General features: G+C 42.4%; 1 protein-coding gene across 3 annotated transcripts in view; it reads left to right on the forward strand.

Annotated features, from left to right (window-relative positions):
- Positions 1–13,742, forward strand: part of etv1 (ETS variant transcription factor 1) — a 23,261-nt gene that overhangs the window by 1,743 nt on the left and 7,776 nt on the right. For 2 of the 3 annotated variants that reach the window (XM_023393390.2, XM_023393391.2), the window contains exons 1-5: positions 729–1,202; positions 5,115–5,168; positions 10,998–11,127; positions 11,894–12,082; positions 13,200–13,447. In XM_023393390.2, coding sequence (XP_023249158.1) covers positions 1,142–1,202; positions 5,115–5,168; positions 10,998–11,127; positions 11,894–12,082; positions 13,200–13,447 — 682 coding nt within the window. In that variant the 5' untranslated portion in view covers positions 729–1,141. Of the gene's footprint in view, positions 1–20; positions 112–404; positions 453–728; positions 1,203–5,114; positions 5,169–10,997; positions 11,128–11,893; positions 12,083–13,199; positions 13,448–13,742 lie in introns of those variants that run through there. The other variant, XM_023393387.2, reaches the window with a different exon arrangement.

Below are 13,742 nucleotides of genomic sequence, written 5' to 3' on the forward strand. Positions count from 1 at the left end.
TTTTTTTTTTTTTTTGGCAGAAGCTGCAAGAAAAAACAACGAGCTGCGAGAGGCCAGCAAATGACAGAAAGAGAAAATTCATTAAGTCCGACCTGGCTCAGGACACTGAAGGTAGGCAGAGGGCAGAGGGAGAAGTTAATTTCACGGCTCCTAAACATTTAGCAAAATTCAATTGGTTTGTGGCCACCTGCACTGCTAACTACAGAATCTCAATTACAACACAGCGGCCTGTGATGATTCTCACAAGCCTCCGTCAGCGGTCAGAGACACAAATTGACTTGTTATTAGCTGCACACGTGCCCCACTAAAGCTCCGCCATAATGAAGTCAGTTGTTTCTGATGCTCCTCCTGGGCTTTGACTCTTGTTGTTTTGTTCTTCTTCGGTTCCCCCCCCCCCCCTCCAGAGCTCTTCCAGGACCTCAGTCGGCTGCAGGAGACTTGGCTGGCAGAAGGTGAGTGTTTTAAAATCTTGAGCAAAAAAAAAAAGAGGAAGGAGAGATGGGTAAAAATGGATAGGTTGTGAGGAGGGGGGGGGGGGTAAAAAGCTGCCTGGAGTTACATGCCTAGCGTCGCAGTCCAATTAAAAGCCTGTGTGGAAGAGGCACCTTGTGTGTCATGCATACATTAGAGACTGTGAGCGAGGGGTCTTGAGGGAGACAGAGGAGGCTCTACCCAGAGAGTGTCATCACAAATTACCAGGAGAAGGCTCTCCGACGCTCACTGTCTCTTCTGCTTTTGGCAGGAGCTAACGCGCTGCACGCCAGCCACCGCCGCCACCTCCACCTCCACCAGAGCTCTGCTGTAGCCTCTCTCTCTCTCTCTCTCTCTCTCTCCCTCCCTCTCTCTCCCTCTATCATCTGCTCTCTCTCCCTCTCTCTCCCTCGCCTCCTCTCAGCACACCTCTCTATCTTCTACAGCTGTACCATCACCTTGTCTTCTTCAATTTCATTTCTTGGCGGCCAAAAAAAAAAAAATAAGAAAGAAAAGAGAATGGATTATTATATATTTTTTTCTATCGCAGACTTCCAAAAAAGCAGACCTGGTCTCTCAAAGTGACATAGTTATCCAATTTTTTTTTTTTTTTTTTTTTTTTTTTTCCTCTAATGGCAAGACTTGCTCATGGTGGTCTAACTGAGACGTGATGCTTCAGGATTTAAGTACGAGTGTCCTCTTTCCACCGTGTCTGCAGCACCGAAGTTTTGGTTCGTGGTGAATATTGCTCATCTGTCTTTCCTGACTTGTTGTTAATGTGCATGTGCGACTTGGCTCATTGGCTTGACTTCTGTATTCTCATCTCCTCGAGATGCAGCTTACTTTAAATCCTGCATGCAGTCTGAGAGTTTATATTTCAAGTAGAGTGAGAGCTGAGTGTTGTTTTGAGTTTTGCTGTAAAAAAAAAAAAATCAAAAATAAATCAGCATGTTCAGGGTTAGTGTAAGAGCAGTGTGACGTCGTAAAGTGTGAAGAGACACTAACTTGGAAAAGGTGATTTTAACTAGTTGTTGCATGTGTATAAATCTGAAGTCAAGCAAAAAATTTGTATTTTTAAGCAAATGTGCCAAAGAACTGGTGTAGAAATGAAGTAACACTAGACTGCACTGTGCTGTTATATACATACAGTGTTATAGGATCAGGAAAACCTAATTATTAAATACCAAAAGTTTGTGTTCATTTATGGAAATTCATTTTTATATTCAATTGAAAAATGTGTTAAATTACAGTTGGGGTTATTTTTTTAGTCCTTTAATTGAACTTTTGATGGACTCAGAAATTATGATCATCTACTGTGATTAAGCACAAATATTTTCATTTTCTTAAATATTATGTTTCATTTCTGGGAAAACAAGCCAATTACAATTTGTAATTTAAAAACGTTTTATTTTCCTTTCATAGAATTGAAGCATTAAACGTCGACTTACTGCAAAAAAAAAAAAAAAATCTATGTCAGCGTGTCAGTCAGTGCTCAGCGTGTAAAGCCATAATTCTTATTGTTAAGTAGAGCTTTCACGTTTATAATATAACAGATAATACTTAAAAAAAAAAAAAAAGAAAAAAGAATTGAGTTGTAATACATCCCCTGGAAAAACGTAGAGAGAGATGTTTTAGCCCGCACCCTTCACACAGGTGGAGAAGACTCTCCATCATTTACCGGCTCCATCTATTCTTCAACACGTTTCCAAAATGCTCGCAGTGAAATCCAAAGCTTTTAAAAAATGAAAAGTACGCTTTGGAACAGATATTGGAGCGGTCGAGCCGACTCCGAGCAGCAGTTAGATTATGAGTTGGCGCGGCGAGGTGACACACACGCACACACACACACACACACACACACACCGCAGGGCGTGTAAAAGAATAAGACACGATTTTAATATTTCAGTATCCAAAGTGAGAGAAGAAGAGACGGCGGGGCGGCTGAGAAGAGGTATTACTGTTAAGGATTACAGTTCTGCCTGTCATGGATCAATGTGATGATGTACGCTTCAAGATTGTAGATTTAATGAACGACTTCCTGTCCATTAAGATGAAAAGGAATACCTTCCCATTTCTAAGATTTATTAGTTCAGGTAATTGGAACAAGAGGAGGAATTATGAGAGGACGGACTGAATTTCCGACTCCAAAGACCGAGAGGTTGAAGGAGTTCGTCAGCTGACAGGCGAATGTTTGACCCCCCCTCACCCAAAACCACAGCTTCCCTCCTCCTTCCTCCTCCGCTCAGGTTTTCTTTTTTTTTGTTTTTTTGGGGGACTCTCTCTTGCCAAGAAAAAAAAGTTAAATTCTTCACAGATTTCTCACTTTAATAATGTTTTTCTTGCTGCACCGATTCCTCTGTGAAATTCTGGTGCCGACGTTGTAATTCGTGTTTGAAATCGACGCAGGAAAAAATGTGAAATGTGTGTAAACGTGCACCGAGCTGCTGCAGGTCTGAGAAACTCCTGCGATGCTCTCAGGCCTCGTGTTTACAGCCTTTACAACTTCTCTCTTTTTCATCCTCCCTTCCTCTCTCCCTCTCTCTCTCTCCTCTCTCTCTCTCTCTCTTTTCTTTTTTTTTTGTTTTGTTTTGTGAATGGCGGCAGATTTCCAGCTCCGTCCTCCCCAGGAGTTTGTTGCAGGGATTCGCTGGCTCATTCACAGACTGAGGCCAGTGACTCACACATCCTGTACTTGGTTTTGGACACAGAGACACTGCTGCCTTCTTCTTTCCTTTTTTATTTATATATTTATTTTTGTTTGTTTGTTGTGGTTTTTGTTTAGTTTTTTCATCTCTCCTCTGTGTCCCTGTCCAAGTTTGCTTCTCTGAAGTTTCTCTGAGTTTGTTTGTGCTGTAATCATGAGACGAGCTGAAACTGAGCTCTCCTCTGTCTGAATTCATTTTTAATTGTGTTGCTTTGGCACATTTGGCTGCTGTGGTTGAAGAGGAGAAAAATATGATCTTTTGAGCTCGAACGTTTGAATATTTCTCCTTTGTATCCGATGATTCGAAGGTTCCTGTCGTGGCCCTTTAAGAAAGCAGACGACTCGCTCGTTGCTTTCCGGATCAACAGTAATTCAACAAAGCTAAAACACAAACTGTATTTACGATAGAGGTTTGATGGCTTTAACTGCAGTGAAATAATTTCTTCTTCATCTCTGCTGCTCTCTTCACCCGCTTCGAAATATGGAGCAATTTCTCCTCTTGATCTGTTGATTGTTTACTCTCCTCAATTCACACCTCTGGCGAGAAAAAACATCCCTGATCGTATCACGAGTGACAAAAATGGAAAATCAGTGATTTTTTTTCCTCCCTTTTTTTTTTATGATCTCTAGACATGTGGAGACATGTTACTGATCCTGTGATAATGAGGATCCACCTCATTGTGTATATATAAATAGACGTGCTAATGACACATTTAAACCTTGCTTGCTTGACTTTCGCCAGCGAGAGTCAAACTTGAGGGACACGGAGGACTGTCGCTGAGTGTAAATACGTGTGATATAAATATGTATACGCCTAATTGGAGCCAGGCTTCATTATTTTAGCATTAGCCTGGGTGCAAGGGGCGTTTGAAGCACAGGTGAAGCGTTGGAAGCTTTGGAACAGACCTAACTCGGTAGGTACAGGTGGATTCACCAGTAGGGAAGAAGCCAATTAGATACTGTTAACAATGGGTGTTTGGCTGCTGGCAAGGAGTGAGAGCCGCGGCTGCAGAGCAGTCAATGGACAAGGCGACCTCAGGAAGTGGAATTAGGAGGTAGAGAGTCACCCAGAGCAAAGTATTATCTCCCTCGCAGGCTGGCATTTGTTGGAAAACCCCGGTTCATTGTGCAACTTCTTCAGTAATTCCCTGCAAACATACGGTTCATAACGTTTCAAGGTTATTTTGTACATTGCTGTTCTCAGATCTGTAACTCTGGTGTATTTCCTAGTTGCTCACAAGCCATTTTTTCTATTATTCAGTCATAAAAGTCTAATTTTTATTAATTCAAGTGATAAAATTTACAACTTTTCAACGTAAATCAACCTGTTTTTTTTTTTTTTTTTTTAGATATTAGTGTTTTTATATTGATACAAGACACTAAAATCAAGAAAAACAACATTAAAATTTTATTTAATTTAGTTAAATTTTAGACCAACATGAACTGACAACTGGGCAGTGTCCATTTGCGGAGGAGGATAGTATTAAATGACTGAAAGCACCAGAATGGGCCACTAAATGGACCTTGTGGTGAGATTGTTTAGTGAAGTAAAATGTTTGATTTCTTTCCACTTGTTTTTATATATATACATATATATATATGTATAAGAAGTAACAATAGATTAAAAAATGTCATAAAATTGAGATTTTTGTCATGAACTCTGTCATGAGGTCGTTAAAGGACATTAAACCCTTAAAAAAAAAGAAAAACGTTCTTTCTTTCTTCGGTTTCCTGTAAAACATATTTTTCGCAGCTGTGTTTTTTTAACCGACAGAAGAGGCAAACAGTGCTGGGATAGGCCAGGCTAATATCCCAGGAGACTGTTTGCCAGAGGAGGGTATTGGACTGTACAGAGCTGTGATCAATGCTGCGTTGTCCATCAACATCGGAAACAATCTCTCTCTTTATTCTTCTTCTTCTTCTCTGGTTTTGTTTTTAGCTCAAGTTCCCGACAATGACGAGCAGTTCGTTCCAGACTTCCAGACTGAAAACTGTGAGTAAGAGACCACGTCGCTTTCTCCCTGTGTGCACACGGTAGTGCTTCTGTTTGTGTGTGTGTGTGTGTGTGTGTGTGTGTGTGTGTGTGTGGACATCTGCGGTGTCTTTTTTTTTGCACTTATCTCGACTGTTGTGTTTGTACTCGGGCAGAGTGCACGTGGCGGTGTGTGTTTTTCCGTGTCTCTCAGTCGCCTCACCTTTGCTTACCCAAGTGCTCTCTGGAGAGCTGCGCCAGTCTTGTGGGTCTGCAGACAGGTGCATGGGTGGGGGTGGGGGTTTACCTCTCTCTCTCTCTCTCTCTCTCTGTGTCTCTCTCTCTCCCTCTCCCTTCCCTCTGTTGCTCATGTACCTCTTACCACCACTGAGATATTATTGCACTGTGACTTATTTGCATAAAGAAACATCAAAATATTGTGGCTGATGTTTTTTAGGAGGTTGAAGTGATATTTTTAACTCCAGGGAAACGAAACTACTGTCAATTGATGGCTGTTTTGAATTTTTTTTTTTAAATAAAATCTTTTTAAAAAATGCTCCTTTAAGACCTTTTTCCTCTCAGTACTTTTAGTGCAAACCAGCCAGTGTGGTTGGATTTTCTAAATCAGGCAGTGTAATATTAGTTATTACTACATTTATCCCTTTCAGCTGAAGGTTTGTTGGCCTTCTCGTACACTGCCAAACCTTCACTGGAGATTTTTCAGCATGAAAGCTGGCATGGTTTTTTTTTCACATACTCTTATTTTTTCCTGCAAAAGAACAGATTCTGTTTCTAAGAATACTCCCTAAGAGTTTTATAAAAATTTCCAGTCGCGTGAACCTGAGCTGAATTCACTCCTGCGGTAATAAAGACGAGGTAGTTAGTCGTACTTCACCTGGTTGTGCACGGCGGTTGCACACGGTGACTAGCGACTTGGCACGGCCCACTTCTGGAGGAAGTCGTGCCAAGGTGGGGACAGAAATGGAGTGAGTGGAGCTCAGTGGGACCCGGAGCGAGCACATGTCTTTCTGATGAGCCAAAACAGCCCATGAAACTGTGAGAAAAAGACACAAAGCTGCGTCTTACCCCGTGTCCTCAACGCCCTTTAACCTGGAAACAAAGTTGAGCAAAAATGAAGAAGTGAGGATTCTTAGCTTGAACAAAGAGCCACTAGTTTCAGGGGCAGACTGCCAGCTTTTAGTGGTCACAGATAACATTTGGGTGAGATTAAAGCAGGGATGGATCTGGCACCGAGCTAGATCACAGACCTTTTAGCCCCATGTGAGCCAGATTACATCCTAAAATCCTCAAGCAGGTTCCTGTTGGTTGTCTAGATTAAAAACCAGAGGGGTGTATGTTTCCTCTCTTTTTCCTGCCACCAGTAATCCTACTCCTAATAAACACTTCAGAAAAAGTCCTGCTGTAATGTAACAAACTTAATTTAACATTTTTAATGATTTTTTTACCTTGATTGAAGTTTCTCCAGATCCTGAATAAAGAGAACTTAAATTAGTCCACATTAATTCATATTGAACTATAGTTGTAAGAGTGTACAAAAACAATTAAACCTCATCCTCACTTACACGATTCAATTATTTTGCCCCATCCCACTCTTTCCATTCATCTGACTTGGTTTTGCTTTGTTCACAAAACCCTCAGCAGCTGTATGGCAGTTCGCCTCCACTTGTGAAATTAGCCTATCCTAAAATCCAAGATGGAGGAGCGTTGTGGCGTACAGCAGAGAACCAGAGGTCACAGAGACTGTCCCGTTGTCCTTCAGAGGTAGCCAGGGTGGGTGGCCACGGTGGCAGGAGACTGCTGACCATCTGAATTGTCCTGTTGGCAAACCTGCAGCAGACTGGAGAGGCACTAACAGATGGCGGGAGGGTGAGGGCACCGTGGTTGGGCGCTCGAGCAGGCATCCCAGCCGGCAGCTCTCCCATATGGGTTTCACCGAGCCGAGAGATGGAGGGGCGGTCGGTGGGATAGAGAGACAGAGAGAGACGAAGCTAGAAGTTGTAGCTAAAGAGAGGAGAGTGACGTGAAGGTGGAGGTAGCTAATTACATGTGAATGTCATTACTGCAGCTTTGACATATGTATGTAATATAAGGCTTGAAATATTCAATATTTTTCCTGATGTCAGATCCGATGAAAAGGCAGAAAACCATCAATGAAGTGATGCTTCAGAAAGTCCTGCCTGCGTGGTGTTTCCTCTCTGCCATAGAGCTGCTCTGTCGTCCAACAACTATTAAAAAACACTAAAATGAGTCACACCGCTGCACCGAGTGACATGTTCCTGCATGGCGTTGAACTCGGGCACTGTAGTTTATTATGCGTCAGTCCCACATACACCATAAATACTCATTAGTGCGCTAAATGTGTATTTATGCGCTGTTAAAAATACTGCCCCGTTAACTGCTGTTTGAGCCACGTTTGTTAAAAACTACAGTTTCCAGGGATTGTCGTTTATTTTGAGTTTGTCCCAAATCCACAGCTGAAAATAGTCCCCCAGCAAATGCATCATTCGCTCCTCTTTTAGCAATGTTTGCAAATAACTACAGTGCACGGCTGTTTTTGGCAACTTTGCAGCCTTGGAAAAAAATTTAATGATATATTTTTGAGCAGATTTTAAGGATTTAATGTACTTCTGTATCGTCAGAGCGTATTGAGAGACGGTTTAAATGTTGTTGGTTTTTATCTTTTCATGGGGATTGTTGACAATAAGAAAAATGGAGAATAAAAGCAGCTTTATGCTTTAAAATAATTTAACAGCCTGTTGTTTTTAAGTCAGTTGAGACAATTTGACTGAAGCGTTGCGCCTAGCTAGATTTAAACATATCTTCTTTACTTATCTCATTGTTAGCTTAATTGATAGCCTAGCTAGTTAGCTACCTGTGCTAGCTAGTTGGTAACAGTAGCAACAGTATTTTTAGGAAAAATTAATTCATTTCAATATTTAAAAAAACATCTATTGAAGTTGCACACCAAGAAAACAAGATTAGCCCATTTCTTACTTTCTCATGAATTGAGTTTTCATTTGCTTCAATAAAATTAACAGCTATGGTCCATATTTTTTACATTTTTGGATCTTTTGTTTTTCTTAAAAGTTGAAAAATCCAGTGATAAACTGAATAAAAGAAAGAAATTGAAAGAGAGGAAGGGAAAGAAAGAGAGGGATCAATGTGGAGGAGTACTGTAGACTCAGATTGTGTCTGTGCCATTAGTGTTATTTATTATTTCCATGGCCTTCGTGGGTTTATCACCTCTCAAAAGGCTGTGGCAGTTTCCCCTCAATGTCGACTTTACACCCTCCATCCGTGCAGCATAGAAGCAGCATGTGAGCGGCCTCGGAGCTTAAAGTGTCCTCGGGGCTGAGGGAGGAGAAGGAGAATTTTCTTTGTCTCAAACTCCAACACAGATGCTTACCATTAGCATAACTTAGCAGGGAACGAAGGAGTAGAGGAGGTGTAAAATGAGGCCACACGTTACCAGCAGATCTGAGCCTCCATCATTTAACAGCAGAGGCGAGCACCTACAGTAGGTGAAAATGGAATGGAAGGTTTTTCGCTGTTGCCAAAAGACCTGTATTTTTTTATGAATGGACTGGAGAAGTATCTGCCAAACATGTTCTGGCTCTGGTTCTGCCAAAACACACAATTTGTACCTGAGAGTACACAATGTTTGCAGCCAAGAGCTCTTTGATAATTTACCAAGAGGATTGGCAGTAAAATGGCAGTTAAATGACATTGTTAGAACCAAGTTTTGTGTACAATTGTAAATAAACAAACAAACAAATAAATAAATAAATCTAGAAAAAAAAAAAGACATTGTTTATTCCATTTAAAGCAAAGATTCCCATTGAATTTGTAAAGCAAAGAGCAAATAAATTACAGAATATTTGAGTTAATGGCACAGAAAAAAAACAAAGAAAAAAAAAACAACATTTGCATTCAAAATAGACCCAGTAATTGTTCTAACTGCTTCTTCTTTTAAACACCCTACCATCTCAGTTAATCAATATGTAGATAATGAGAGCAATCAAGCCGTGATGGGCATGACATTCTGGACTAAAAAGGAAGTCTCTGTTTTAGTCAGAGGCAATGCCCTTGCTATTGATTTGTGTACCTTGGCACCCCACTGACGAAATCTATTGTGACATTTCCATTTCTAATTTAAGGCCCTGTGCTGCAGCACACGTGAAGCTACTGTTAATAGCTGATGTGACACTTGGAGTTAAACACGAGATTTTACACTTAGACATTACTCTTAAATCTCATATGTAAACGGGAAAAGAAAAACTGACGTGGATTCAGTGTCAGATAAAGAAGAGGAAGTAGCACGGGGTGAGCTGTGAACCAGAAGCCTGGGGGGCGTTGGCTCTGATTTTAGTCAGAAAAACGAATGAATGTATGTTTATGTTAATAGGTAATGAAAGTGACAGTGATCGTGTTCTCAACAGGCAAAACTAAAGAATTGTTTTCACTACATAAGCCCCTTAACGAGGCTCTTCCATGTCAGCATCGTCAAAGGTCTCCCCTCAGGAAGTGTGTCTTTGACCTCCGATCGATGACCCAGAAAGGTCAGGCCCCCAGCGAGGGCTGCGAACAACCCCTGAGCTTTGTCATGCCGGGGCCGTGTGGCCCGTCCCCCAGGGGCTCCACTGTGCGTCAGATGGGGTGTTGGCAGATCGACCCCTGCTCGTACGGCAGCTGTCAGTCAGCCGTGAGAAAAATCCCCAAAACATCCTCCTCTCTCAGCTCCTTGTAGCCCCAGAGACCGTCCTGACCGTGGGTGTGTTTCAAAGAAAAACACTCCCAGACCACAGATATGGGTTCCTGGGTCGTCGAATGTCTAAATGTTTGCACTTAAGTTGGACCAGGAGTTGATGGATTTTCCTTTTTCTGTTCATAATTTTTCGTTTTCAACTCAGCAAAAAAGGGCATCTCGTCCCTCAGCCTGAGACATCAGTCAAAAACCGTCCTCTCCCTCTCTCGTGCGTTTGATAGAGCGCTGTGGGACGGCCTCGCCGCTGCTCTGTGTGCAGTCGCGGTGAGACGGCGATTGGCAAGGCAACCCGAGCCTGACTTCATTTCTGACTGACTGGGTTTTCGTCAGAAGCGCAGCCAATTGGATTAGCGTTGATCATGACTCGAGATGATGGGATGTTAATCAGGACTGATCAGGCACTTAACAGCCTCTCAGATGCACCGGGCTCACTGTGGGGCCATAGGTAGAGAGCGCTGCCCCCCCCCTCCCCCCACCTTCAGATCAATGAGTCCTGTTGTTGTCGTCTGGAACGTATTGACAGCCAGCTGAAAGCAGATAAAGCATTTATAGGAGCTCGCCGCACACCCAGTTTTATGTTTGTCATATTTCACTAACGGAGACCCTGTCAGGAAAAAGGCCAAACAAATGAGATTTGAAGTGAGTTGTTTGTGTAAGTGATGGCCTGAAATGTCAAATCCTTTTTGTGGACGGATGCTTGGAAGGAGGAAGTCTTTTAACTTTAATTTATTTATCGTGACTTTTCGTTTCTTGTGAATGAACACGCAGAGACTGACATGGCTGAGGACAGAAGTGGCGACTCGACCCGGCCGTAAATAGCTGAATTAGTGATTTCATAAACTCTTATTTCAAGTGCTTCCTGACGATGCCCGAAAATAATATTCTGCTGTAAACATGAGAAAAAATACTGAGCACTGACAAAAAAAAAAAAAAAAGTCAGCAGTTCCTTCGTTACAAAAAATAATTATCTGCATCTGCTCTCTTTCTTTTAGGTTTTTGGTTTGGTTGTCATTCGATATCTAAATGGGTTTTTTTCTCCGTCTCTCCTCCTCTCTCCTCCTCAGTGGCTTTCCACGGACTGCAGCTGAAGATCAAGCGAGAGCTGCACAGCCCGTGTTCAGAGCTGAGCTCCAACTGTAGCCAAGAACGGCCCTTCAAACTCCAGTATGGAGAGAAGTGTCCGTACAACGTCAGGTGAGACTTCATGTAACGTCGCTCAAAAATACCTTCAACGTTCTTCTAACTGATGCGTCATTGACAGAGGAAATGGTCGGAACAGACACCAGCTGCAGAAATGTGCAGAAATATGTTGTAAAATGCAGATGTAGAAACAGTTCTTGCCTTATTTGACAAACAACATTTTTATATTTCACGCTGTAAGTTTATTTCAGGCGTCTTTAAATATTGATCTTGAATGTTTTCTATTCATGTGCACAGCTGGTGATATCTGCTCATTTCCACACTGTACGCCACGAGGTGGTGCATTGTACAGACGCTAAAACAAGCCAATCTGAGACATTTAATCTTAAAAGTTGTGCTGTGGAGAATTAAAGTTTATGAATTTATAAAAAGAAATACTTATTAAACATGATAGAAGCAGCCATTCACTTAAATTTTAATCCGTCTTTTTGTTTTGCAAATTCAAAGACACGTTTCTCTGATTAAAGTAATGTAAACTAACATTAAGTAAAATTACAGAATAAGATGCCAAGAGACTATATAATGTTTTCTTTAATTTTTTTAACATCCTTTTCTTTTCATCTGTTGTAGCTTTTACATTTGGGCAGGATCAGTAAGAAGTGTTCATTTTGCAGCGCATATCTTACACAAACAAGACGTATCACAAAGCCTGTGTTGAACTCTTTAAATCAGACATGAAGCTCCATTATCCCCGGAGGGAATCGAACCCTCAACCCTTCCGGTATCAGAAGCATCTCTGCCTCTCGTCTCTTTGCCACAGTGCCTACGAGCAGAAGCAGCCTGCAGGAATGAAGCCCTCCAGCCCAGTGACGCCCCCCTGTAGCACCCCCGTGTCCCCCCTCCATCATGCCTCACCCACGGCGGCCCCGACGCCCAAACCAGACAGGACCTACGCTCACATACCGTCCTCGCAGCCGCTCCCTGACAGCGCCTACTCCATGGACCACAGGTACTGCAGCCCCGCAGCCTTTTGCATTTACATCGCATTTACATCACATTTACATGCGCGGCTTCTAGCTGGCGGTTTCACTCTCTACAGATTATAATAAGGTCACAGCAGCAGAGGCACACCAGAGTTTTAGTTACAGCCGAATCTCATTGGTTGAGGGGAATCCACAGTGGGAGGGGCCTAGGGGAACTGCAGCGTTGAGGAGCTCATGTTTTCTAACTCTTGAACCTGAATGACTGAGGCGTAACTTAACGTACTGCATCATTCAGAATTCATGACCCGTCTCTGTTGTGATCCCTTAGAATAAAACAATGACTATTTTAGACACAGGAGTTATTACCATTTACTTCAGTAACGAGGTAAAATTCATAGATATATATATATATATATATATATATATGTGTGTGTGTGTGTGTGTGTGTGTGTGTATAGGTTGGCTGTACTGGGGAGTCAGCAGGTTAGCTACCTCACGTTTTGGCCCCGCCCACTGAAGTGCGACTCAACCAGTGAGATTTCTTCTGTAAATCTTGTTCATATAAATGCTGTGCCGGTCCACCTCTCACAAGGGACCTGAAATCTTTACATTCAGCCAGTGAAGGCGAGGTTCATCACCACAGTTTCATTTGGACAGAATTATCCTGTCATGGAAAAACATGGGCTGTATTTTATTTTTATATTAATTTGCTGTTTAAGGTTTTAGTCCAATGTCATGTTCATAATTGTTTATTTTCTCCTTGTTATTTTCTCATTTTTGTTAGTATGTTTTATAAACAGTATATTTACTACACCTTCCCTGTGTTTTACTTATTTTATACATTTGTTTTACTTGCTTTTATTTATTTTAATTGTCCTAAGCTAGAAATAAAGTTGACTTGACTAGGTTCTCTCTTCGTATTTACATTGATCATATAGTTCAATTAAAAATCATTCTTGACCTTTTGGGAAACAAAATAATCTGAGCTCAAAGGTCATCTTACTACCTTTTGGAGCTTTCTACTCGAGCCGAGTTGATTCACGCTCTTAATCAAACGGGATCAAACTAAACATCATGAATGTCCCGGCTCTTTCCGTGTGTGTGTGATAATGTCGAATCCACTGACGCGGTCGTCCTTCTCAGATTTCGACGTCAGCTCTCGGAGCCGTGCCACTCGTTCCCCTCCCCGCCGACGATGGCTCGGGACAGCCGGCCCATCTACCACAGACAGATGTCGGAGCCCAACATCCCCTTCCCTCCTCAAGGCTTCAAGCAGGAGTACCCCGACCCCCTCTTCGAACACCCGGCCATGATGGGGACGCCGCTGCCCCACGCATACCCCGCCACCATGATGATCAAGCAGGAGCCCAGGGACTTCACCTACGACTCAGGTGAGACATTTGAAAGTAACGCTGGTGTGTGTGTGTGTGTGTGTGTGTGTGTGTGTGTGTGTGTGTGTTACTTTGAGAATCCTCTGGTGAGTGAAGGAGCCAGGAAGTGGAAGCAGCCTTTTTTCTTTTTCCTTCTTGTTGCCAGAGCGTTATCATTTCAGGAATGGGAGAAGACATGAGAGGAGGGGGTGGCGTTTATTGAGTTTGCCCATTATTAGGGCAGGGGATCTGGTTTTGCCGGGTGTCTGCGCCAGTCGCCATTTCCTGTGGTGCTCTAATAGAAAAGGGGAGGGGT

Source organism: Seriola lalandi, unplaced genomic scaffold, assembly GCF_002814215.2.
Source record: "Seriola lalandi dorsalis isolate HSWRI2012SDOR001 ecotype SW California unplaced genomic scaffold, Sedor1 jcf7180002054934, whole genome shotgun sequence".
Classification (NCBI taxonomy): Eukaryota; Metazoa; Chordata; class Actinopteri; order Carangiformes; family Carangidae; genus Seriola; species Seriola lalandi.